The sequence below is a fragment of the Pseudonaja textilis genome, chromosome Z (genome assembly GCF_049901715.1).
Source record: "Pseudonaja textilis isolate UNSWEBS1 chromosome Z, rPseTex1.2, whole genome shotgun sequence".
Lineage (NCBI taxonomy): Eukaryota > Metazoa > Chordata > Lepidosauria > Squamata > Elapidae > Pseudonaja > Pseudonaja textilis.
The window spans coordinates 8,470,815-8,497,270 of record NC_142008.1 but is presented as its reverse complement, the minus strand read 5'-3'; the positions used below and the strand labels follow the sequence as shown (position 1 = coordinate 8,497,270).

Sequence of the window (26,456 nt, the reverse complement as noted above, 5' to 3'; positions counted from 1 at the left end):
GTCTGCTCGCCTTCAAAAAGACCTCAACTATGTATCATAATGGTCAAACAAATGGCAACTTCAAATCTCAACAAATAAATGCTCTGTCTTACATATTGGCAAAAAAAAACAAACACAGAAAATAAAATACAGGCTGAATAGTCAAGACCTTGTTGATGATCCGAACTCTGTCAAGGATCTTGGAGTACTCATCTCAAATGACCTAAGTGCTAGAGCCCACTGTAACTACATAGTCAAAAAGGCATTAAGAGTTGTTAACCTAATCTTACATAGCTTTTTCTCTGGTAATATTACACTACTAACTACAAAACATTTGCTAGACCAATACTCGAACACAGCTCATCAGTCTGGAACCCACATTACATATCTGATATTAACACAGTTGAGAAAGTCCAGAAATATTTCACAAGAAGAGTTCTCCACTTCTCTACTCGTTGCAGAATACCTTATGCCACCAGACTTGAAATTCTAGACCTAGAAAACCTAGAACTACGCCGCCTTCGGTCCGATCTAAGTATAGTATATAAAATCATACATTGCAATGTCCTACCTGTCAATGAATACTTCAGCTTCAACCATAACAATACAAGAGCAAACAATAGATACAAACTCAAGGTTAATCGCACCAAACTTGATTGCAGGAAATACGACTTCAGCAACAGAGTGGTCAATGTCTGGAATACTCTACCTGACTCTGTAGTTTCTTCCCCAAACCCCCAAAACTTTAACCTTTTAGACTTTCTACTATTGACCTCACCCCTTTCCTAAGAGGTCTGTAGGGGGCGTGCATAAGCGCACCAACGTGCCTACCGTCTCTGTCCTATTGTTTCTTTTATTTTTCTTATATGTATCCATGTATTCATAACTATGTTTTTACTTATACCTATTATCTTGTAAGCAATTGACAAACCAAATAAAATAAAAATAAAATAAGGTATTCTGTTCAGGGTAGAGGAGTGGAGGAATCTTCTGGTGAAATATCTCTGGACTCTCTTGAATTGCCCCACTGTTCTCTCCCGCCCCCGCCCCCGAAAAAGGGCCTTGCTTAAGGCAGCTACTTTGAACCTTGCTTATGGCATCCACATCAATGCTCCTTATACTGATGGACTCGTACGGTGGAAGACCTTGTAATTTGGTTCTTTCTTGCGTTTCCAGTATCACATGTTCTTCTGGTGCAGCTTCTCAGTATAGGCGTTTCTGGAGCCAGGCTGAAATAGCAGCAAAACAGCAATAAGCTGGTATATAATGCCGGTGGATGACATCTTGCTGGCTCTACGTTACTTCAGACTGAGGGTGAAGGGCTACCTGCTTGAATTGTCTGGTATTTACAAATAACACACTGAAGGCACAGTCTTCCTCAGATCCTTTTTATGATCAGGCAAGAAAAACCAAAAGTACACATACAGACTGGGTGAAACCAGGCTCAACTGCAGTAACTGTGAGAGGGATCTTGGAGTCTTAGTGAACAACCAGCTAAATATGAGCCAGCAGTGCGCAGCAGCAGCCAAAAAAGCCAATGCAATATTAAGTTGCATTAACAGAGGGATACAATCGAGATCAAGTGAGGTACTAATACCACTCTATAAAGCCCTAGTAAGGACACACTTAGAGTACTGCATCCAGTTTTGGTCACCACACTATAAAAAAGATGTTGAGACTCTATAAAAAGTGCAGAAAAGAGCAACAAGGATGATTAGGGGACTGGAGACTAAAACATATGAAGAACAGTTACAGGAACTGGGCATGAATAGTTGAGTGAAGAGAAGTACCAGGGGAGACATGATAGCAGTCTTCCAATATTTGAGGGGCTGCCACAGAGAGGAAGGGGTCAATCTATTTTCTAAAGTGCCTGTAGGCCAGACAAGGAATAATGGATGGAAACTGAACAAGGAGAGATTTAACCTGGAAAGAAGGAGAAACTTTCTGACAGTGAGAACAATCAACCAATGGAACAGAAGTTGCCCTCAGAAGTTGTGGGAGCGTCATCACTTGAGACTTTCAAGAAGAGATTGGACTTCCACCTGTCAGAAATGGTGTAGGGTCTCCCGTTGGACTAGATGACCTACAAGGTCCCTTCCAACTCTGTTTATCTTTTATCCCCTTATATTATTCTGCTATCCATTGCTCACCTACAATCTGAAATACGACCATTTCTAACACAGAGATCTCTCTGCTGATCTATCTTTATTGCTTGGGCCACATGATCCTTTATGGCTTTTTTGCTACAAGAAAATGACACAATGTCATAAGAGAATAGCCTTACTCAATAAGTAAGCATACAAGTGGTCTTCAATTTATGAAGAGTCATTTAGCAACTACTCAAAAACTTAGGACAGATCTCCATGGGGGGTTCCCACCTTCTGATGGTCTTTTGCCCCCCACCTTCTCCTCCTCACCTTCTAGTGGTCACATGATTGCATTTCAGATGCTCAGCAATGGATCCACATTTGCAATATTTGCAGGTTCCATTGGTGAATGTGCATTTTATATTTTTGCTGGAAACAAGCATATTCACTTTTTTGACAAAACCGGCCTATAGCAAACAACCACAAGGTGGCTTAACAATTGCCACAAAAAGGTCATAAAATTGGGTCAGTTACCTGGGTGACTTGCTTTACAACCCTCATGATATGACTAACGGGCGGGCTCTGTTACAGTCTTAAGTCAAAGACTACCTATATCCCTGCTTTCATTTGTTTCCATTAAAGCCAGTGGTGGGATTCAAATAATTCAACAACCGGTTTTCTCTGCCTTAATGATTTCTTCCAACAACCAGTTTACCAAACTGCTCAGAAAGTTATCAACCGGTTTTCCCAAAGTGGTGTGAACTGGCTGAATCCCACCACTCACCTAAGAGCAATTTCAACTCAGGGCGGTAGGATTGCCTCTTGAGGAAACCTGCCTAGGAGAGAAAATAAACTTTTGCTTCATCTACAGGTAGTTTGATGCTCGCTTGATATGTTAAAATTGCCTTAGAAAGAGAATTGACTGGCATTGTTCGCCGTGCATCGCTCAGTACCTAGAGACAAAGATTCAACCCCTGCAGTAGCACCCACGTTGCTCTCTCCTCCTCCCCTGCAATTCTACCTGGCTGCAAACAATAAGGCTTTGTCATCCACTGACAGTTGTGCACACAAGGGGGAACATTCTCCATCTGTGGTCTCCTAGCACGGAGGCGAGTGGTTGGTTTTTCAAACAGATGGCACCATGCGCTGTAAGAAACGAACGCCTCTCCCGAGACGGGTAACCTGACAAAAGTAGTTGCAACAACATATTGAAATAAATCCTCCCTTGATGTGTGCCAGGGCTTCGGAATCTTCAATCCCAAGATCTCTTGACAAAAAGTCTGGTTTGGGTGATTCGGGTGCGGTGGTTTTGAGAGACGGGCCACCTTGTGTTTCCTGGAAAGTAGCAGAAGGAGGCAGGGTGGCCAAAGACACGCCACCCCTAGAAATGTACTTTGATTGAAAAAGACCCATCGCAGTAGTAGCAAAGATGCCTTTTCCAGGCAGAAGGAGTTCAGCTCAGGCAAAGGGCATTTTCTTCTGTTTGCTTTTCTTTTCTTATCCTAGGAAATCTCCTGATTCAAGTATGTATCTCTGGAATAAATTCCATAGGGGTAGTACTTGACTTATGACCAGTCCGTTAGCAGTGACACTGGAAAGGTCTTTTCTTCTTCTTCTTTTTTTTAAATGAAGATAAATGTCCATATCATAAGTCTTCAGGAATTTGGAGGGTTCTCTAAACCAAAACTTTCTTGTGGATGTCAAATTGTGGGAAGTTAAATCTCTGGACTGCTTTGCTGGGAACAGGCAACATACGGAACAGAGGTGGTATTCAGCAGGTTCAGCAGTTGAGCTAAGCCACGCCCGGGCTCCTTGCTGTCTCCTTCTTGCTCACACAGCAAATACTGTTTCACTTTTCAAACAGCCCTCAACTCTCTCACACACTGACAGGATGCTAGCCAGATGAATACCGAGGGATGCTGGTAGGCAGAGACAGATTTTCCCCCTTATTTTCCTCCCCAAAAACTAAGCCCAGCCACATAGTTTCATAGCGAAGCACGAGTATCAAGCTAGTTATTTTATAAATAACTCAAGGTGGAGAACATATCTTCCTCCTCCTATTTTCCCCACAATAACAACCTTGTGAGGCAGGTTGGACTGAGAGAAAGTGACTGGCCAAAGTCAGCCAGCAGGCTTTCATGCCTGAGGCAGGATTAGAACTCATAGTTTCCTGGTGATTGGCCCAAAGTCACCCAGCCAGCTTTCATGCCTAAGATGGAACTTGAACTCGCCATTTCCTGGTTTCCAGCCTGATGCCTTCATCACTAGGCCAGGCTTGCTCTATATACTCTCAGAATGATACACAGAGGGGACACTTACCCGTATCTACTCAAAAACTGGTTATCACAGCTGTCAGAGCTGACTTATCCCCCTTATCCTCAGGTGATCTGAGAGGCACAGATCACAAAGCTGTATTTCCATCAAAACCCTAATGCAGCATAGCTGGCTGGAGAATTCTGGGAGTTGAAGTCCATAAGTCTTAAAGTTGCCAAGTTTGGAGACCCCTGCCCTAAGGCAACACAATTCAGTACAACCTGATCTGAGATTTGAATTGGGAAGGTATGTGTAAAAATCCAGCAATTTTTCCACCCTTTGGGATGCTTCAGAGCCATTTACGACTTCGTCCAAATCATCTCTGAGAATTATTCAAAGTTTTAAGGCAATCGCCTCTCTGTCAGATTAATGCTCCAGATCAACCCTTGCTCAGACCAATTCTTTTCTACCACAGCTTCTTTTCTTTCTTTTTTTTAATTTGGAGGTGGAGGAGGAAGCAAGCAAGCATCCTTATGAAACTCTAATAGAGCTGAAATGTTTTTATTTCTTATTTTTCTAAGGATGACTGCGTGGGGCTTAAAAGTTTACAGGAACAATTAACCTTTGAGGCTGGTGTCCAGGGTATTTGTATGTGGATCATTGGTTATTCAGGTTTTCTCCCGCATAAAATTGGAAGTATCTAGGCAACGTTTCGATGAAATCTCATTCATCATCTTCAGGCTTGTGTCTTTGGCTCTGTGCTTCTCAGAGTACTGTGAGCTTGCAGCTGCTTCTTCCTTTTAACTGCTAGTGGGGGTGGGACTTGATTGGGTGGGAGCTTGGCTGTGTTCCAATTTGGTGGTGGGGGTGTTCTCATTGGTTGGGTGTTTGGCTGTGTTCTGATTGGTTGGTGGGTTGGCTGTGTTCTGATTGGCTGGGGGGGTGTTCTGTTCAGGTGGGAGCTTGCTTGTGTTCAGGTTAGTCTTAGTTGCTGGGGGATTTGAGCTGGTGAGCTGTGATCCTGCTGTTTGGCTTCGCGTTCGTGGTCGTGCCGCATCTTCATGCGAACTGACGCCCAACATGAAGATGCGGCACAACCATGAACGCGAATGCCTGTATGACCTCCCTACAATGCCTAGGCATGCTCCTGATGAGGAGGCAGATGGTCTCCTGAGGGATCTCCTCCCACACCTGGACTAAAGCATCCCCCAACTCCTGGACAATCTGTGGTACAACCTGGCATTGGTGGATGGAGTGAGACGTGATGTCCCAGATGTGCCCAACTGGATTCAAGAATGGGGAACGGGCGGGCCAGTCCATAGCATCAATGCCTTCGTCTTGCAGGAACTGCTGACACACTCCAGCCACATGAGGTCTAGCATTGTCATGTATTAGGAGGAACCCAGGGCCAACCGCACCAGCATATGGTCTCACAAGGGGTCTGAGGATCTCATCTCGGTACTTAATGGCAGTCAGGCTACCTCTGGTGAGCACATGGAAGGCTGTGTGGCCCCCTAAAGAAATGCCCCCCTATACCATTACTGACCCACTGCCAAACCGGTCATGCTGGAGGATGTTGCAGACAGCAGAACATTCTCCAGACTCTGTCACATCTGTCATATGTGCTCAGTGTGAACCTGTTTTCATCTGTGAAGAGCACAGGGCGCAAGTGGCGAATTTGCCAATCTTGGTGTTCTCTGACAAATGCCAAACGTCCTGCGCAGTGTTGGGCTGTATGCACAATCCCCCCTGTGGACGTCAGGCCCTCATACCACCCTCATGGAGTCTGTTTCTGACCGTTTGAGCAGCCACATGCACATTTGTGGCCCGCTGGAGGTCATTTTGCAGGGCTCTGGCAGTGCTCCTCCTGTTCCTCCTTGCACAAAGGCAGAGGTAGCGGTCCTGATGCTGGGTTGTTGCCCTCCTACGGCCTCCTCCATGTCTCCTAATGTACTGGCCTATCTCCTGGTAGTGCCTCCATGCTCTGGACACTGCGCTGACAGACACAGCAAATCTTCTTGCCACAGCTCGCATTGATGTGCCATCCTGGATGAGCTGCACTACCTGAGCCACGTGTGTAGGTTGTAGACTCCGTCTCATGCTACCACTAGAGTGAAAGCACCGCCAGCATTCAAAAGTGACCAAACCATCAGCCAGAAAGCATAGGAACTGAGAAGTGGTCTGTGGTCACCACCTGCAGAACCACTCCTTTATTGGGGATATTTTGCTAACTGCCTATGCTTTCCACCTGTTGTCTATTCCATTTGCACAACAGCATGTGAAATTGATTGTCAGTCAGTGTTGCTACCTAAGTGGACAGTTTGATTTCACAGAAGTGTGATTGACCTGGAATTACATTGTGTTGTTTAAGTGTTCTCTTTATTTTTTTGAGCAGTGTATAAGCTATCAGAGGTCATCACCTTAGAGAAATTTATTCTCAAGGCTCTCTGTTCATACAAGGCATTTGTAGGTACAGAGACTATAGTTAAGTCCTGATAGAACCTAGGTTCAATTGGACTCCTCAAATGCACAGATCTGATTGAATGACCTTCATCCATGAGCTGTGGTGGCATAATGACTAGAATGCAGTACTGCAAGCTACTTTTGCTGCCTGCTCTCTGCCTGCAGTTTGGCTGTTTAATTCTCACCAGCTCAGCCTTCGATCCTTCTGAGATCAATAAATTGAGGGTCCAGATTGTTGGGCATAATATGCTGACTCTGTAAACCGCTTAGAGAAGGCTGTAAAGTACTGTGAAGCGGTATATACGGTAAGTCTATGCTATCACTATCCAGGCATTTTCTCTTAGCCCAACCCTATCAAACAGAGATATTGTTGGGATAAAATTAAGAGATCTCTGTAATAACGTTCAGCTCTTGAGGAAAGATGGAGCTTTGTAAATATACAGTTAATGTGTTCGTTTAATTAATGAACTAACCTGTTTTTCAAACAAGTAGTTCACTACAATCCAGAACATAGCAAGGACATGCAAGTAGATTCCCCCCAAACAAGTGAGGCATTCTGTAACTGCAGCTGTAGTGGACTTCATAGGACTTTATTGCTGTCAACTATGAATACCCAGCTGTGAAAAAAAACAAGCTAATAAATAAATATAATCTAAATAATTTGGCTTCAGGCAGTAAGGGGCAGCGCTTGTTCTGGGTGAACTGTATCATTTGTGAACAAAGATGTTGTGTATGGGTGAAATCATGCATTGCGTTTGTGCTGCAGTTAAAGACATAGTAGAGGTAGTCCTTGGCTTATGATCACAGTTGAGTACAGAACATCTAAGTAATGAGATCATTAAGAGAGTTGTACTTGATTTTACAATCTTTTTGCCACAGTTGTTAAACAAACCACTTATTATATGAATCTGATTGATGATCACATGACCCCAGGATGCTGCAACCATCATAATAAATGCATGCTGCCAAGCACCTGAATTTTGGTCAGATGACTTTGGAGCTGCTATATAAGTTGTAAGTGCAAGAACTGGTTGTGAACTCCTTTTCCAGTGCTGTTGTAACTTTAAACATCTGCTAAACAAATGGTTGGTGTGTTGAGGATTACCTTCAAATTGCTCCTTGTGTCCATTTCGCTGAATCTTCACCTGTGCTTGTCCTGTGCTTTAGTTTATGCAAGATTTTTCCAACCTTCTGCTTTCTTCCATGAACATGTTTACTACAATGACTCAAATTTGGTGCTAGATGTCAGGCACTCAAGAAATGTACAAACAGCTTCTTTGGGGAAGATTTATCTTCTACCTAGAGTGACAATGGAAAGTAGAATTCATTCTGTCCCAAGGAGTGGGGGAATCCAGTTATTTAAGTAATAATAAGAATGCTTCATTGATTAGCCATAAAGCCGTATCAGTTATTTCAATATTTATTTCCAGGCTTCATAGCTAATGCTTATTTGTCAGGATGCTAACGCTTTTGCTTCAGCTTCAGTTTCCTATCTGGGCTGAATTATTCAATTACAAGCTCTTTGACCTTCTCTCAACCTTTCTAAATTATTTCCAGCCTCCACACCAGTCTTTGGCAGGAGTTGAAAGATGTTTTGAGCTGAAAATTTCACAGCTTTACCAGCCTTTCTAGACTGCCTGCTCCTGGTTTAATTGATTTTAAGGCAGACATGGAGCAGTATTAAGTTGCAGGGAAGAATGAACTAATTTTATGACTGGTTACACAATGCAGTTGTTGTTTTTTTAAAACAATTATATACTAATTGTTTGCCTTGATAGAGTTGGTGGGAATTGTTCTTGGTGGTTTCTTGATTAGGCAGTTATTTATTGTTAGTTTGTTTGTCTGAGTTTGTAATTCCTTGATTAGGTTATTGTTTATTACTTTGATTTTCTAGCCTTCTTCATAAATAAATAAGTGCATACGTGTGATGTTTTGGGAGTGGGAGAATATGTAGCTTTCTAGATGTTACAGAACTACAATTCCCAGCAATCCGAATTTGCAACAAGGCAGTGAGAAAGGTTGGGAATTGCAGTCAAGTAAGTAACCGGAGAGTATTGTGTTATGCACCAGTGCAATAAATATAAAACATCCCAGTGGCCTTCTCCAGAGCAAGACACCTGAGCACGTGAGTGTAATGAAGAGGCAATTGCATCACACCAATCCTTGTGTGGTTCTGAGGCAATTAAGTTTAGAAGCAGAAAGATGGGATCTTGGAAAATAAAATAAATCAAGTGAGAAAAAGCTTTCTAGACAGCACAAAAATCATCGGTTCCTCTCTTTCTTCTTTAGAAGAGATTGCAAAGACCAGACTCCTCTCTAGAGCACTAAAAATCTCCACAGACCGTTCTCATCCTGGTCATTCATATTTTGAACTGTTACCATCAGGGAGACGTTATAGGTGTCTTAAAATGAGGACTAATAGACTGAGAAACAGTTTCTTTTCCAAGGCAATAATTGTCTTGAATCAAACAGTGCATTTGTGATTTAGTCCTATGTATATAGCAGCATTTTTAAACTATCTAACTTACTATATGTCTTAGATAGGTTTTAGACTAGGTTTATTATTGTTGTTGTTGTTGTTGTTATTGTTATTTTAATTATTTTAATTATTATTTTAATTATTAAATATTCTGTAGTGTGCTTGTGATGTGATGTTTGGAGCACTATGCTGGAGTAGTTTTCAAATTTCATTGTATCTGTAGAATGCAATGACAATAAAGGTATTCTATTCTATTCTATTCTATTCTATTCTATTCTATTCTATTCTATTCTATTCTATTCTATTCTATTCTATTTTTACTCACAAAGTCCTACTCCAAGAAAATTATAGCGGCTGTGATATAGCCACTTCAAATGAGAAGCAATCTTTCACCATGTTTGATTTTCCTCCAGCCCAAACTCATAGTCAACATAGACCAGCAATACTCAACAGACCAGCAATACATACCCTGTTTAGCTTTTGTCTGCCTGCCTGCCTGCCTGCCTGCCTGCCTGCCTGCCTGCCTATCTATCTATCTATCTATCTATCTATCTATCTATCTATCTATCTATCTATCTATCTATCTATCTATCTCAAGCCTATCTTATATCAGCGAGCACATTTCAGCTTAGCAACTGCATGCATTGATGAATTTCTTTTTTAAAAAATACAGATTTCAGCAGGTCTAGGTAGGTAACCTTAGGACCCCTGAATTTACCCTTAATCTCCTCATGGGTGTTTAATGGTTGATTTTAGCCCATCTAGCTTGCAGCTGGAATTTACAGTCAGATTTAGCTTTTAACCACTCCGTGCAAGGGTGCTGCGCAATAATTCCACTACGGTTTAATGAGAGCAAAACAGTCAATAGTAATTCTAACTGCAACGCTTGATTAGGAGACTGTGCTGAAACAACCAATCAGCTAAGGCCATCCCCCAGGCCACAGATGATGAGCTTTGTTGGAGTGGGTTTTGTTATCTTTTGACACTTTATTGGGCCACAATTTCTTTTGGGAAGTGGAAAGGGTATTTGTATGAGAACATACGGCATTCCCTTTTGAAAGATACCAAATCTTTAACTCAGGGATGTCAAACTCGATTTTCACTGAGGGCTGCATCAAGATTGGGTTTTACCTCAGGAGGCTGAGGTGGGCGTGGCCAGGTTGGGCATGGCCAGCATGATGTCAGTTGTGTCGGGACTCAGGTGGCGCCTGTGGTGGCTTGAGCACTCTGCCCTCAAAAAGAGGCTCCTGAGTTCCGTTTTGGGCTGCGGCCTCCTGCAAACCTCCATCAGCAAAAACAGAGCTAGGGAGGTGATGAGCTCCATTTTTGCTGTCAGAGACACCACGGGCTGGTCCTTCATTGTTTCCAGGGCAACCTCATGGACCAGTTCTAAGCATCCTCCAGTCCAGATCTGGCCCTCAGGCCTTGAGTTTGACACCCCCTGCTCTAACTAGACCAAAAACAAAATCTCCCTCTTCCCTCTGGGAAAATATAGCTTTATTTTTCATCACATCTAGACACAAGTGTTCCATTTAGGTTACAGGTAGTCCTTGACTTACGACCATTTGCTTAGTGACTTTTCAAAGTTAAATGGCACTGGGGGAAAAATGACTTACGACTGATATTCACACCGCTGTAGCATCCCCATGTCACGTGATCCAAATGCAAGTGTTTGGCAACCAGCAAATTTTGGGCTCAATCATGGTCATAATTCTAAGACCGCCTGTATTTGCATTAGGTCTGCGTGCTTGTAGCAAGAAGGACAAGACGCACAGAGAAGGGAAGAAGGAGGAGGGGAAAAGGAGGAGGAGGAAAAAAGGAAGGAGGAGGAGGAGGAGGAGAAGAAGATGATGAAGAAGAAGAGGAGGAGGAGGAGGAAGAATGTATTTTATGGAAGCTATATTGTATAATGGATGGTTGAGGGAGCTAGGTATGTCTAATCTATTGAAGAGGAAGATTAGGGATGACACGATAACTCTTCCAGTTCTTGAGGGGAGGACATAGAGAAGGGTTAACTTATTCTCCAAAGCAACTGAAGGCAGGACAACCAGCAGTGGGCGGAAACCCATTAAATGGAGATCCAAACTGGAACTAAGGAGAAATGTCCTGACGGTGGGAGCAATTCATCAATGGAATAGCTCGCCTCCCTCAGTTGTGGGTGCTCCATCCCTCAAGGTTTTCAAGGATAAACCTTTCAAGGACAAATGGACACCATTTGTCCAGGACTGCCTTGGGGGGGGGGAGGGGGCGTTGGAATAGAAGAGGTCAAGATCCCTTCCAGCTCTATGATTCTATGCTCTATTTTTGTTAACTAGCTAAGTTTTTTTAAAAAAGAAACAAAATTAGATGTCGTTCTTCCTACAGAAACAGCTTTCTACTGCAGTTGGCAGGATTAATACTTGCACACCTAACAGCAGTGAAGCATAGAAGAGAAGCAGGAAACCTTCCTGGTTTGCATAGCACATGCTATAACAGCAAGAGGTGCTGATTCACTCTGTCCCAACATTTCCACTCCACGTTTTCTCAATTCTTTGGAAATCCCCTATACCCTTGTAGTTCCCTGTTTTAGCCAGGTGTGGGTAGTGGTGGGTGGTCTGAAATCGGACTCTTGTTAAATCAGAAATCAAATATCCATTTGCCAGGATCATATCCCAGGTCAGAACAGGTTGAGTTGGAGAAGTAGAGTTTTGGCAGGGTCCTCTCTATGACCATAGAGATAGTTCTCAACTTATAGCAGTTTTTTAGTGACCGTTCAAAGTTACAATGGCATGGAAAAAAAGTGACTTATAGTCGTCTTTTTTTTACACTTCCAACCGTTGCAGCATCTCCATGGTTTTATGATATCAACGTTCAGATGCTTGGCAACTGGTTCATGCTTATGACGGATGCAGTGGGTCATGTGATCACTTTCTGACAAGCAAGATCAATGGGGAATCCAGATTCATATAACAATCCTATTGCTGAATTAACTACAACTACTGTGATTCATTTAACAACAAGTCATAGAAAAGAGGAAATTCACTTAGCAACTTTCTCACTTAGCAATAGAAATACTGGGGTCAATTGTGGTCATACATCAAGGACTTACCTGTATCTATAGAATGTGAGAGAAAGCATAAGAGGGATATTTCTCTAATAATTAATGTCTGTCATGCTCCTTTTATCCCAAGGGCCTAACGGGGAATAAAACATTTCGGTTTTCCTTTTTCTTTTCCTGATAATCAAGTTCCTTCAGAAAGTTTCAGAGAGGAAGGGGGAATGAAAAGGAACTGCATAACCCTTAGAACAGGAGTGTCAAATTCAAGGCCCGTGGATTGCATCCGGCATCTAAGGGCGCTTAGATCTGGCCCATGGGAACCACCCTGGAAACAGTGAAGGTGGTGATACCTCTGGCAGTGAAAATGGAGCCCAAGTGGGCTATGTGCCCCCTCCCTGAGCTCTGTTTTCACTGCCAGAGGGCTGCAGGAGGCCATCGCGGCCAAAAAACGGAGCCCGGGGCTAGCTGAGCACAAGTCCACCTACCCACCTGGGCTCCATTTTCCCTGGAAGAGGGCTGCAAGAGGCTCTCACGACTGAAAACTGATGCTTAATGAGTGACATCAAGCGGGCCACACCCCCTGCCTCTCAGAGGTGATATTCAGCAGGTTTTGACCAGTTCTGGAGAACCGGTAGTGGAAATTTTGAGTAATTTGGAGAACTGGCAAATACCACCTTTGACCGGAGATTTTACAGTATCCTTCCCCTGCCACGCCCACCAAGCCACGCCCACAGAACCGGTAGTAAAAAAAATTGAATCTCACCACTGCTGCCTACGCCATCCCCTGCCCCCCTGAGGTCAAACACAACCCTGATGCGGCCCTCAATGAGATCGAGTTTGACAGCTCTGCCTTCTTAGAGTGTTTCCTATACACCCTTTGGATAAAATATACCTACTTGGAACCAGTGGTGGGATTCTAATTTTTTTTACTGCTGGTTCTGTGGGCATGCTTGGTGGGCATGGTGTGGCTTGGTGGGCGTGGCAGAGGAAGGTTATGAGAAACAGCTCAAAATATTTCTCTACTTGATATCTTCACATTTAGGACAGCGGTTCTCAACTTTTTTGACACCAAGGCCCAGTTTCGTGGAAGACAATTTTTCCACGCAGTAGGTGTGAGGAGGGATGGTTTCAGTTTTGCTTGGTTGCCACCCTTGTGGCCTCAGAGTTGGAGACACCGGACATATAGCGCATCCTCAACCCTTGCAAAGAATCTGAAAGCTAATTGCTTTCATTTTTACCTACCTCTAATGAGCTATACGAATAACCTTGAGAAAAAAGGAGGAAGAGCTACAACCAAAACAATGGGTTAGATAAGAGAAACTGTAACCTGAGTACAAATCTCAGACAAGACAGCCCTGGGTTCCTTTGAAGTTTAATGAATAAATCAAATGAGATAAAGGCAGAGAGTAGGGAGGTATATTCTCACTTGCAAGATTCTTTTATTGTAATTCTATAGTAAAAGTAGGATTAGTATTCATACTTCTGTTTTATTTTGTCGGTGAATTAGATTGACTACCTCAAAATGCTAAAAACACAATCAACTAATCAGTGTCTTGTCCAAATGATCAATAAAAGAGTACCAAAACTGCCTTGACACTGGTATTAGAACAAAATAATAATAGTCTCTTTAACCTCAAAAGCCAAATAAATTGCAAAAATGTTAATTGTGAAGGTAAACTTTCTGTCTGCCAAGCAGTGATTCAACTGTTTTAAAATATATATCTTGCAGGCCTTTGTAGGCCAAAAAATGGGTCTGTTTCATCACTTCCAGTATTTCCAGAAATACAGGAAGTGACAAAACGGGCCTATTTTTCAGCCTGCAAAGGCTGCAGAGGCTTCCCTCAAGCCTCTGGCAGGCTGAAAAAGGCCTCAAACGGGCCAAAAATCAGAGGTGAGGCACATGCATGTGCAATGAAGTAAGCTTGCCAGGTGCTCACATGCCCACACGAATGGCTCTGCATGCCACCTGTGGCATGCATGCTATAGGTTCGCCATCATGGCTTTAGATCAATCACCAGGATAGTGTGAGTCCTAGTCCTGCCTTAGGCATGAAAGCCAACTAGGTGACTTTGGGCCACTCACTCTGTCTCAGTTCATCCCATCTCTCAAGGTTGTTGCTGTGGAGAAAATAGGAGGAAGAAGGTGTATTAGACATGTTCACCTCCTTGAAGTGTTTATAAAAAAATAATAGACATGATATAACTTAATAAATGAAAATAATAAAGAATAGATGAGGAAAGAAGATGGCAAGAGCAAAGAAGGGAAGGGTCTTCTTTGCCAAAGGCCGGGGGGAATGTCTTCAGGGGTTTTTATATCTCAGGGGACCTCATTCCAGAGGGCAGGTGCTGCTTCAAAGGAGGTGTGCTTTTGGGGTCCCAATAGATAGCATTGTTTAATCAAAGGAACCCAGAGTGTATCAGCTGTACAGGATCAAACATCTGCTGGACAGATGTTATGAGAGACAGGCAGTCCCTCAAGTAACCAGGCCTTATGCCATGTAGGCATTTATAGGTTACAGCCAACACTTGAAGGATGGGAGACGTGAGAGTTTCACCCAGTAAAAAACAGGCCATCCATGTGTTCTGCAAAACTACAGCGTTTCAAACAATGTCCCTCTATTTCCGAAACATCAGAGCAGGTTCAAAAAAATAATTCAGTTTAATCCTCCAAACTGGCTAACGAACCAGGTTGAAACTATTTTCAAACAGTCGCAATGAATCCTAATTGGCTAAGAATGTCAATTTCTGAGGTCTTTGGAAGTTGAGCATACATAAAGCCCAAAGAGTAAATGAAGCAACCAAGGGAATACAGGTAGTCCTTGACTTACAACTACAGTTGAAAATTTATGTTGCTAAGAGAAACACTTGTTAAGTTAGTTTTGCCCCATTTTATGACTTTTCTTGCTATGCTTGTTAAGTGAATCCCTGCAATTGTTAACTTAGTAACTTGGTCATTACTAAATCTGGATTCCCCATTGACTTTGCTGGTCAGAAGGTTGCAAAAGGTGATCACTTGCAACTGCTATAAATGTGAATCAGTTGCCAAGTGCCTAAGTTTTGATCACATGATCATGAGGATATTACAATGGTCATAAGGGTGAAAAATGGTCAGTGCCTTTTTTCAGTGCCTCTGTAATTTGAACAGTCACTAAATGAACTGTTTTAAGTCATGGACTGCCTGTAAATGAGTTTTGAATTCAAAAGAGCAAAAGGAAACATTTCAGTTTGATTCCCAGCCATGTAGTCCATCCTATGTTTTGCCAATCTCTATAATGAACACATGTGTACACACACACAGAGGGAGAGAGAGAGAGAGAGAGAGAGAGATATGCACACATTTTATCTAGCATTGCCACCATAATTCCCAAGTACCTTTTGTTTGTAACAGTGAAACATGGGTTTCACTGTTACATAAATTCCATAAATTATAGGGATTCCTCAACTTTTGACTGGTTGCTTAGCAACCATTCAAAATTACAATTGAACCAGGAGCCAGAAAAGGCTACTTACAACCCACATACAAAACTGACCCACATTTACAGCATCCCGTACTTGTATGATATTATGGCACATACTTTCAATTTTTTTTTGTAAAACATGTCCCATAGTAAGCAATGGGTTTGCTAATAATCACCACGTTCACTTAACAACTGCCATAAAAAGGGTCATAAAAATCAGGTGCAGTCATGTCATGCCCCTGTTGGAGTTTGACTCCGAGGGAGAGGTGAACAGCTGACAGGGAGTGGGAGTGTGGCTCTGGTGGTTGTGGAGGAAACTGGGGAAGGGCACAGGCTGGATGGGCATTCAGAGAAAGACCCAGGCCCATCCCCTCTTCCTCCTAGGGCATGCAGGGAGGAGCAGATAAGGGAGAAAAGTGAGTGGCGTGGTCTATGGGAGAGGAAGGGGCCCTGATCCCCTTATGGGCTGCCGCTGAGAGGACTGGTTAAAAGGACAAATTGTGCATGGCAAAGTTGCTGGGAGCAAAGCGTGCATTCTTGTTGGAGCTTATCTGTGTTTTGGCTTCCTCACAACTGTGGTTGCTGCGTTATCTGGTAGAAGTCTGCAATTAATCATCCTTGCCTGCCGTAGTAATTCCTTCAATGTGGTTTATGTTGGGTTTTGTTTATTTTGAATTAACTTTACTTTGGGTGTGGACTGCATTTACTCCCTCCGTAAACTGTTTTCTTTAAGAATTTGATACCCTGTCAAGGATAATTGGACATTGGTGCCAAATTGGAGGCATTAAAGGGACTTTCTTCTATTTTTTTGACTTAGTTATTTTTGTGTCATGCCCCGGGTCATCACAGGTCATATGAGAACCAGGGGTGGTATGCTACTGGTTCAGCCCGGTTCAGAAGTCTCTTCATTCGGTGCTGTTATAATTTTGAACAATTACTGAATAAACATTCATAAGGACCACTTGTATATAAACCAGGGCAGCTTTGAGACTTTGGACTTCAAATCCTAGCATTCCATCACCATCATGGTCATTTATAGGGATCCTGGGAGCTGAAGTTCACACATCTCAAAGTTGCCTGGTTGGGAAACACTGAAATAAATACCGCCAATACCATCACTTGCAATCTTTGTACGACCTATCAGCTCTGGCACTGCTTCCTTTCTTTTTTAAAAAAAACAAAACTATTTTTCCTTTGCCTTTCTCAACACTGCCCTTTTGAACCTCTTATTTGGTTTGCCTCAGACATTTCAGAATTTAGCAAATTATGAATGAGCATAATATTATTTCTTTGGGACACATATTTACTTTGTTTCCGAGATAATAAACAACAAGGGGATAACATTTAGCTGCAGCCACATATCCTGGCTTAGCACAGGTGAGGCTCCAGATGGTGCCATCTCAGGTACAACCAGTCTATCATGCCCCTGTCGGAATCTGTTTTGGAGGGGGAGGCCGAGCAACTGACAGGGAGTGGGAGTGTGGCTCCATTGGCTATGGAAGAAACTGGGGAAGGGCAAAGGCCAGCTGGGCAGAGCAGGGGAGAGGTAGAGCAAGGGAGAGGGAATTTGGAGGAAGATCCAGACCCACCCCTTCTTCATCCTAGGTCAAGCAGGGAGGAACAGAGAAGGGAGCAACATGAGTTGCGTGGCTTATGGGGGAGGAAAGAGCCCTGATTCCCTTCATTAGCTGCAGCTGGGAACACAGTGTTTAAAAAGGGAAGCTGCGCACAACGTAGTTGTTGGGAGCAAACCATGAATTATCTGGTATCGTCTAGGCTTATCTGGGTTCCTGGCGTCTTCCTAACTGTGTGTGTTTTACTGGGCTTTCGAGTCTGCAATTCCTTCTCATGCCCTGTCAAGTTAATTACTGCAGCGTGGTTTGTGTGGATTTCTATTTACAGTTTGTATGCACTTTGTTTTCGGAGTGAATTTCCTCTTTTTAAAGACTGTTCTTGGGAGAGTTTTTTCTCCAGCTGGACATTGGGGGCAAAGTTGGAGGCACTAAAGGGACACTTCTTGCTTATTTGGCTGTGTTGTCTTTGTGCCACACCCCGGGTCATCACACAGTCTTTAAAATGTAGCTTCTATCAATGTACAAGAATTACCACCACCACCACCACCTGAATAAAATAGCTATTGTCATCAGTGCCATCAACATTGCACATGACACTGTGATGTCCAAATCTTCTTTCCAAGAATTATTCTCAGAAGGAAGAAAAAAGCTACAGTGAGGTTCTGGCCCAGCTATATATTAATATTTTATGGTGACAACATGTTTGAATGGCTATGTAAGTTCATGTTTTGGAATATACTTTGGCTGCAAACAGCTCTCTCAGTATTCATGTCAGTTTCCTCCCCTGACTGTTGTATTTTCTATCGGGATTTTTTTGGAAAGAGGATGTCTCTCCGTACTTCTTTTCCTTTGTACTCTACAGCATGTAAGGCTCTTGCTGATGAGTTGGAGTATGAGATCAAGAAAATTGGACCAAGAAGGACTGTAAATTCGGGGACATTTCGAATCAACCCTGATGGCACACGAGGGAAAAAAAAGGTAAGACAGACAGGAGACCAAGCAGAGTAATTGCTAGGGTGTGCAATTATCAACCACTTACCCAAGCAGCAGTTGGTCTTTTAATCTTCTAACCTTTGCTGCGTTAGGCCAGCAGCCACTAAATTGCTTCATTTTCCTCTGGGACTTAAAATCATCTCTAAGCTTGAAATTGAGATTTTTTTTCTTTTTTCCGGGGGCTTTTAAAAAATTTTTTTGGATGGGGACTTTTAAAAAATGTTGAGGATGGAGTTCTTGTTGCATTGACAAATTGTGCTATAGAATCAGAACATAGAATCATAGGGCTGGAAGGAACCATGGAGATTATCTAGTCTAACCCTCTGTTCGAGGCAGGAGTCTTTATACTATCCCAGTCCAGTCTATGTTTGAAAACTTCCAGGGATGGAGTACCCACAACTGTGGAAAGCAAGCGATCCTAGGTTGGATATCTATTTAATGAGCTTTCCCCCATTGCTGTTTGTTCTACCCTCTGGTCCTTTGGAGAATAAGTCGACTCCCTCTTCTCTATGGCAGGTCCTCTGATATTGGAAGAGTGCTATCATGTCACCTAGGGGTGGGATTCAAATTTTTTAACAACCAGTTCTGTGGGCGTGGCTTAGGTGGTGGGCATGGCTTGTTGGTCATGTGACTGGGTGGGCATGGCTTGGTGGACATGTTATTGGCTGGGCGTGGCCAACTCAATATCACTCACATCGAGGCACACATCTCCTCGCCTGGCCTCTCATGACTGGGGGATGCTGCAACAGTCGTAAGTGTGAAAAATGGTCATAATTCCCTTTTTTCAGTGCTATTGTAACTTTGAATGGTCACTCCACACAAGTAAAGTACTAGCAAAGGAGGGGGGAAAAAACTCCAGAGAAATTCCTGAGACAGGAAGTCTAGTCCTGCCAAGAATGTAATAAGGGTTAATGGAGAGGCAGTTTCAATAAGCAACACCAGAATGTTTCCTTCCTGCCTTCCTTGCAGGATTAGGCCAGTAATTTCTTCTAACGGTTCTCCAAACTGCTTAGAATGTTAACAACTGGTTCTAGCGAATAAGTGCAAACTGGTAGAATCCCACCCGATGTCACCCCAATCCTTCTTTTCATTGGGCTAAACATACCTACTTTCTTCAACTGCTCATCATGCAATTTAGTCTCCAGACCCTTTATCCATCCTAATATGGGTCCATCAGAACAAAAAAGAGTATCTAAGAAATGAAGATGTAATAAAATAACAGAATAACTGAGTTGGAAGAGACCCTGGAGGTCTTCTATTCCAACCCCTTGCTCAAGCAGGAATTGTCAGATTGTCCAATGTCTTCTTTAAAACCTCCCTTGATGGAACATCCATAACTTCTGGAGACAATTTTTCCACTGATTATTTATTCTAACTGTCAGAAATTTCACCTTAGTTCAAGGTAGGTTCTCTCAAGGTAGGTTGATTAGGCACAAACTTCAATTATTATTACCTCTCAGATAACTTTTCAATATCTTCTCCCATTCGTGTGAGTTATCTACTTACTTCCTCTGATTATGCCATCTCATATTGTCCAGTAATTTCTTCAGTTTATTCTGGTCTCAGAGAATAGAACTGGGACTGGGCGTCAGCTATGGGATTCTTCTACCTTAAGATGAAAACACAGGGGACTGGAAGCAAATCTGCCCAAATCATAAGCAAAACAGTGAATGAGAGTGTAGAAGTTACGCATGCTACTGAAAAGTGGCTTCTGACATGCAGCTTCTTCAAGATTTCTCTGTGTCTGAATTTTATACTCAAAAATGGAGTTTAAAAAGAAGCATTTTAAGATAATATACTTCAGTAAACATACATTTCCAGAAATGCATGCTTTAAAATAAAAATGTTCAGACATTTCTGTCATTTTCTAGGAACTGGTCAATATAGAAATATCTCCAGATAAATAATGATACACATTTTTATTTATTTATTACCTTTTTTTCACCCCACCATTATTATTTTTTATTAATAACTCAAAGCGGCAAACACATCCATGAATGAAGGCAAATATACATCCCGCAGGATAATGTTGCAGGATCTAATCTGGGTCGGTTACTGGAACCAGTAGTCTTCCGAGCTTTTTGGACTGGAGCTCATTCTCAGGGAACTACCTTGAAGTATGGATAGGCATCCAGCTAGAGTCTGTGAGTTTGAGTCCTGCCTTAGCCATGAAAGTCGGCTGGGTGACTTTGGGCCAGTGGCTCTTTCTCAGTCCAACTCACTTCACAGGGTTGTTGTGGGGAACATAGGAGAAAGAAGGCGTGTTGGCTATGTTTGCCATCCCTATAAATAATAATAATAAAGATAGAGGAAAAAATAATTTAAAAACCCCACACAACCGTATGCCTAACACTCTCCTGGTGATAGGCCCAAAATTATTTAGAGATCCAGTTTAGTCCAGTGGTTAAAGCACCAGGCTAGAAAATGGAGAAACCATAAATTCATAGGAGGTAGAAGGTGTGTTGATATGTTTGCCACCTTGAGTTATTTATAAAAATAATAAAGGGAGGATTAAATTAAATTTTAAAAGGTCATCCAGCTGGCTTTCAGGCCTAACACAGGACTAGATTTCACATTCTCCATTCTAAGATGGTTGCCAGCAATGGTGGCATTCTACCAGTTTGGCCTGGTACTGCCGAGCCGGTAGCAGCGATGAGCAGCGGAGACCGAACCAGTTCTCTCCACCGCTCTGCTGTTGGGCCCACCTACCCACCTGGGCTCCCATACTCACCTTTATCCTCTGCTTTTGAAGCGCAGCTGCTTTGCACGGCACAGAAGAGTGCCATGCGGCAGCTGCTGAAGCAACCACGAGAGTGCATGCTTGCAGGAAGTGAGTTGGAATGCCTCTGCGCCTGTGCAAAGCGCGTGTTTGGTGCTCACGCGCACAAAAAGTGTGTGCACAGGCGCAAAGCACGCCTGTGCTGTCCAGACAGTTTAGAGTTAATGGGATTTGGGATAGTTACTTAGGAATTGTGAGCTGTCCCCTTAAGGGAATGCAGTTAAATGTATGTAGTAAATGTAGAGAATGTAGTAAATGTAGTTAAAGGTATCCTGGGAAATGTAGTCCATGTCACGTGACCACATATGTAATCCTGATTGGTCACTATAGTGACCCTTGGTGGGTCAGTCTCCCTCACTCTTGCCTGAAGCCATTACCATGCGGCTTCTTCAATCATCAAGGGGGTTGAGACCTTATTATCTTCCTACACTACAAGATAGATATGCAAGGGATTGGACATTCAGAAGAACTTCGTCACAAATGTGAGTTATGAGGATACCTGATGAACCAATAAAAAAGAGTTTGTTATGGATGTTTTGTGGAGTTAATCTGTCTGCTTTATACCATCCAGAGAATAATAAGCAGAACAGTGCCCGCTAAGCCACCGGTGGTAAAACTTTTTGAATCCCACCACTGGTCACCAGGCCAATTTAACACCAGAAGTAAAACAATCAAATAACTCTTGTGACAGAATTATCTAAACATTTCAAACCATTCAGAGAAATAGTTAGGCACCCAACGGGGAGCGGTGAGTAACCAGAGAGAAAGGACCTGGGAATACAAGCTCACACAGTTACAAATAGGAAGCAGAAGATTATGGCTGGGCAACCTTTGCCCCAGCCTAAACATATCTTGTGGTGATCAAAGACCAGTCATTGTGCAGAGTGCCAAGATGTCTGATTACCTACGTAGTGTTTATTCCTTTTATAGGTTTTTACACAAGAAGGCAAAGGCAACATAGATACAGCATTTGGATTGGTTACGTTTGGAGAATAGATGCAGCATTGGTGAAACTTTTAATTAATCCTTGGGAATAATAATGATCTTAGAAGGTGGAATCATATGCCTGCTCGTAACAACTCTGTATCATCTGGTTGATAAGGACAATGTTATATAATTAGTTGGGGACTTACCAGCCTGAGAGTGACATAAGGGGAAGAGGCCCGTTTAGGAACTGTAGTGCAGTTTGCTGCTGCTACTGCCATCTACAGGACTTTTCTTGCCACTACAATATCTAAAGACAGCATATGGAGGAGATGTTTGGAGCAGAAAATCTCAGGAGGCCCAAACTTATATAAGCGAACTTCTTCCAATTCTTCTGTCCACCGGGGCTCTTTCTTCTAAACTTCTGCAATCAACATATAAATACCGATCCTTTCCTTATTTGCTAGAAGTATTTATGTACTGGTAGTCCTCAACTTACAATCATTTGTTTAGGGACCATTTGAAGTTACAATGGCACTGAAAAAAGTGACTTATGTGATCATTCTTCACTGTAACATCCCCACTGTCACATGATTCAGAATTCGGATGGTTGCCAACAGTAGTGGGATTCAAACATTTTTACTACCGGTTCTGTGGGCATGGCTTGGTGGACGTGGCTTGCTGGGCTTGGCAGGAAAGGATACTGCAAAATCTCCATTTCCACCCCACTCCTGGGAGAAGGTTACTGCAAAATCCCCATTCCCTCCCCATCCCACTAACCTGCTTTCCAGCTCTGTTCTCCTGTGCAGGGCAACCAAAGAAGACCCAGCCAATCAGCTGGGATTCAATGGGGGGGCAGAGAATAGATGGGGGCGGGGCCAGTCATAGGTGGTATTTGCCAGTTCTCCAAACTACTCAAAATTTCAGCTTCCAGTTCACCAGAACTGGTCAGAACCTCCTGAATGCCATCTCTGGTTGGCAACTGGCATGTATTTATAAGGGTTGCAGTGTCCTGAGGTCCTGTGATCACCTTTGGTGACTTTTTGAAAAGCAAAGTCAACGGGGAATTCAGGTTCACTTAACAATTGTAGTGATTCGCTTAACAACGGTGGCAAGAAATGTCATGAAATTAGGCAAAATTCATTTAAGCTGTTGCTTAGCAACAGGAATGTTGGCCTCAGCTGTAAACATAAGGATAACCTGTACCATTTTTAATTAAAAAAATATTATTAAAGTTGCAATAGAAATATATACCAAAGCAGGGTTACAATCAAATCTTTGAAAAGTAAAGAAAGTACACACCCTACACACCTGATCCATACGGGTAGTCCTTGCTTAATGACCAGTCACAGTGACTGATCATAATTATGATAGATCCCCCCCTAGGTAATTATGACTCAAGTTTGTAGTTCTGACATTTGCACCCCCTCTCAGCAGTCATGTGATTGCAATTGGGATGAAGCTCACATTTATGGCCATTTGCAGTGTCCAGCGGTCACCTGACTTTGATTTTTGACATTTTTTTTCCTGGTTTATCACATTTACTGTTGTATATCTGGTTTCCACAAAAATAAAATCCACTGGTATAATAGATTCACATAATGATTGCCATGTTTATTTAACGACCATATTGTTTACTCAACAACCATTGCAAAAAATAATAATCATAAAACCAGGCACAGACATCGGGTGATGTGCTTAATAAGTGTTTGTATATTGTATTTATGACCTTAATTTCAGGCTCAACTAAGTCATAAGTCGAGGACTGACTGTTCAATGTACAAGCAATTATTAAAAGATGATAGCAATAGCACTTAGACTTATATACCACTTCCCAGTGCTTTTATAGCCCTCTCAAAGCAGTTTACAGAGTCAGCCTCTTGCCTCCAACAATCTGGCTCCTCATTTTACCCACCTCGGAAGGAGGGAAGGCTGAGTCAACCTTGAGCCTGGTGGGATTCGATCTGCCAAATTGCAGTGGGAGTAGCTTGCAGTTCTACACTCTAACGACTGTGTCACTGAGGCTCATAATGAACGAAAACCAATGTAAAAGCATTTGTTTTCAAGGTGTAAAAAGCATCTTAAATGTACAAAGATGTACAAAGCATCTTGTGCAGACTGTATTACTAAAGAGATGGTTTTTTTCCAAAAAAGGGGCCACCACAAAGAAGTTATGTTTCCACATTATCACTGATGGGCAATTTGCAAATGTCAGCACAAAGCACAATATTGTTTCCTAAGGACAGTAGGTTTCTGAGAGGCTGACATAGTTAAAGATATTCCTGTAATATTTTCTTATTTTACAGAAGATGCCTTTGTCCCTGAATTGGTCTTCAGTTTGTTTCATCTCTGACTGCCAATAACCTTGCTATAGAAGTATTGCCTCTGACACATAAGCACACAGATTCCCTTCCAATTTCTGGCGCATACACATCAGTGGTGGGATTCAAATTTTTTACTACCTGCTGTTCTGTGAGCGAGGCTTGGTGGGAGTGGCAGGGGAAGGATACTGTAAAAGTGAGAGGTGGTATTTGCCGGTTCTCCGAACTACTCAAAATTTCCGCTACCGGTTGTCCAGAACTGGTCAGAACCTGCTGAATGCCACATCTGATACACATCCCTCCCTTAGTTCAGATATATTTCTTTCCATTGAAGGTTCGGTCAGCAAATGCTCCTCTGGGTAAAGAAACAGAATGAATCCATGGTCGCATCTGACTCTGTATATGGAGTCTCTGACAAATGAAGGTTCCAACCAAAAAGGGTTGGTTCAAGTCTCTAAAAAAAGTAACCCACTACTTGGATTTAAATTCTCCTAACCTGCTTGCTCATCGCTGTGGTTAAGTTAAGTTGCTGGATTAGTACATTTTCTTCATTTCCTTCCCAAGAGAACACACTCGCCATAGATAGATAAACAGATAGGTAGGTAAATCAATAGCCTTGCAGATAGGCAGGCTGGCGATAGATGGTAGAGAGAAATGCACCCAAGGCATTTCTAGTCTTATGGACTGGTTTTAGAATAAATGATTGTCCTATTTATTCTCAAAACTGTTCCCGAATTAGGGCTTTAGTTTCTAGTATGGAGATAAAGTTACAGCCCATCTAGGAAGGTGAGTTCACTGTGCCACTGTGGAACTGCAAGTCTCTTTCAGCCCTATACTTCAAGCCGTAATAGAAAGTTTATACTACAGATAATCCTTGATTTACGAACATTATTGAGACCCAAATTTACATTGCTAAGCAGGCAGTTGTTAAGTGGGTTGCACCTGATTTTATGACCTGTTTTGCCATGGTCATTAAGCAAATCATTGCAGTTGCTAAGTGAATCCCAGGGTTCTTAAGCAAATCTAGCTTCTGCCATTGGGTTTCCTTGCTAGAAACCAGTTGGGAAGATCACAGAAATGGTGATCACATGACTCCAGGAAGCTGCACCATGGTAAGTACCGTGTTTCTCACAAAATAAGGCCAGGCCTTATTTTTTTTTTGACCCCCCAAAAACGACTAGGCCACCTTTTCAGGGGTGACTTAATTCCCCCCCTGCATCCTCGGGTGGAAGGGCGACGACAGCTTGGATGTTCGGGAGACCTTCCGCTACCATTGCTTTCCCTTCTCCCTTGCTGCCATGGCGTTAGAGCAATGCTGCAGTGTTTGGCGCAGCCACATATGGCCAGCCAGGGCTCCTCCCTGCAACCAGAGCCCTGCGGAGACACTTGGCTTCAGGCGCTCCTGTCGCCACCTTCCCTTTGCCTTCGAAGGTAAAGAGAATTATTTTAAAAAAGGCACCCTACTACAACAAAGCCTCCCCTGCCCGAGAGGGCAGCCCAGCCCCACATGGGGAGGCGAATTTCCTGGGGCCACAGCACAGGATCGGCCCACCTCGGGAGAAGCGCCCAGCTGCCATCCCTGCCTGGCGCCGGGCAGAGCACAAAGAGCTTCGCCTGGGGCGCCCAGCGCAGCTGACAGGCAGGCCCTCCTTCCCAGCGGCAGAGCTCTCACCAAGGCAGCGAGTGCCTCCCCACCGGACCCTCCGCTCATCTGCCAGGGCCGCGCCAGAGCAGGAGCAGGCAGGGATGGCGGCTGGGTGCTTCTCCCAAGGTGGGCTGATCCTGCACTGCGGCCCTGGGAGATTTGCCTCCCCACGTGGGGTTGGGCTGCCCTCTTGGGCAGGGGAGGCTTTGTTGTAGTAGGGTGTTGTTTTTAAAATAATTCACTTTACCTTCGAAGGTAAAAGGAAGGCGGTGACAGGAGCGCCTGAAGCCAAGTGTCTCTGCAGGGCTCCAGTTGCAGGGAGGAGCCCTGACTGGCCACACGTGGCTGCGCCAAACGCCACGGCATTGCTCTAACGCCGCGGCAGCAAGGGAGAAGGGAAAACAATGGTGGCGGAAGGTCTCCCGATATGAAGTGCCCCACCAACACAGGCAGCACCATATCCAG

The 26,456-nt window shown here is 43.2% G+C and overlaps 1 protein-coding gene across 3 annotated transcripts in view; it reads left to right on the top strand.

The window, feature by feature from the left end:
- The window catches only part of CNPY1 (canopy FGF signaling regulator 1), a 71,484-nt gene that overhangs the window by 18,346 nt on the left and 26,682 nt on the right, over positions 1 to 26,456 (top strand). For 2 of the 3 annotated variants that reach the window (XM_087916906.1, XM_026718323.2), the window contains exon 3: positions 18,192 to 18,307. The exons of the other annotated variant lie outside the window; for it this stretch is intronic. In XM_087916906.1, the coding sequence (XP_087773032.1) occupies positions 18,192 to 18,307 (116 nt within the window). The remainder of the gene's footprint in view (positions 1 to 18,191; positions 18,308 to 26,456) is intronic. 3 annotated transcript variants of the gene reach the window in all.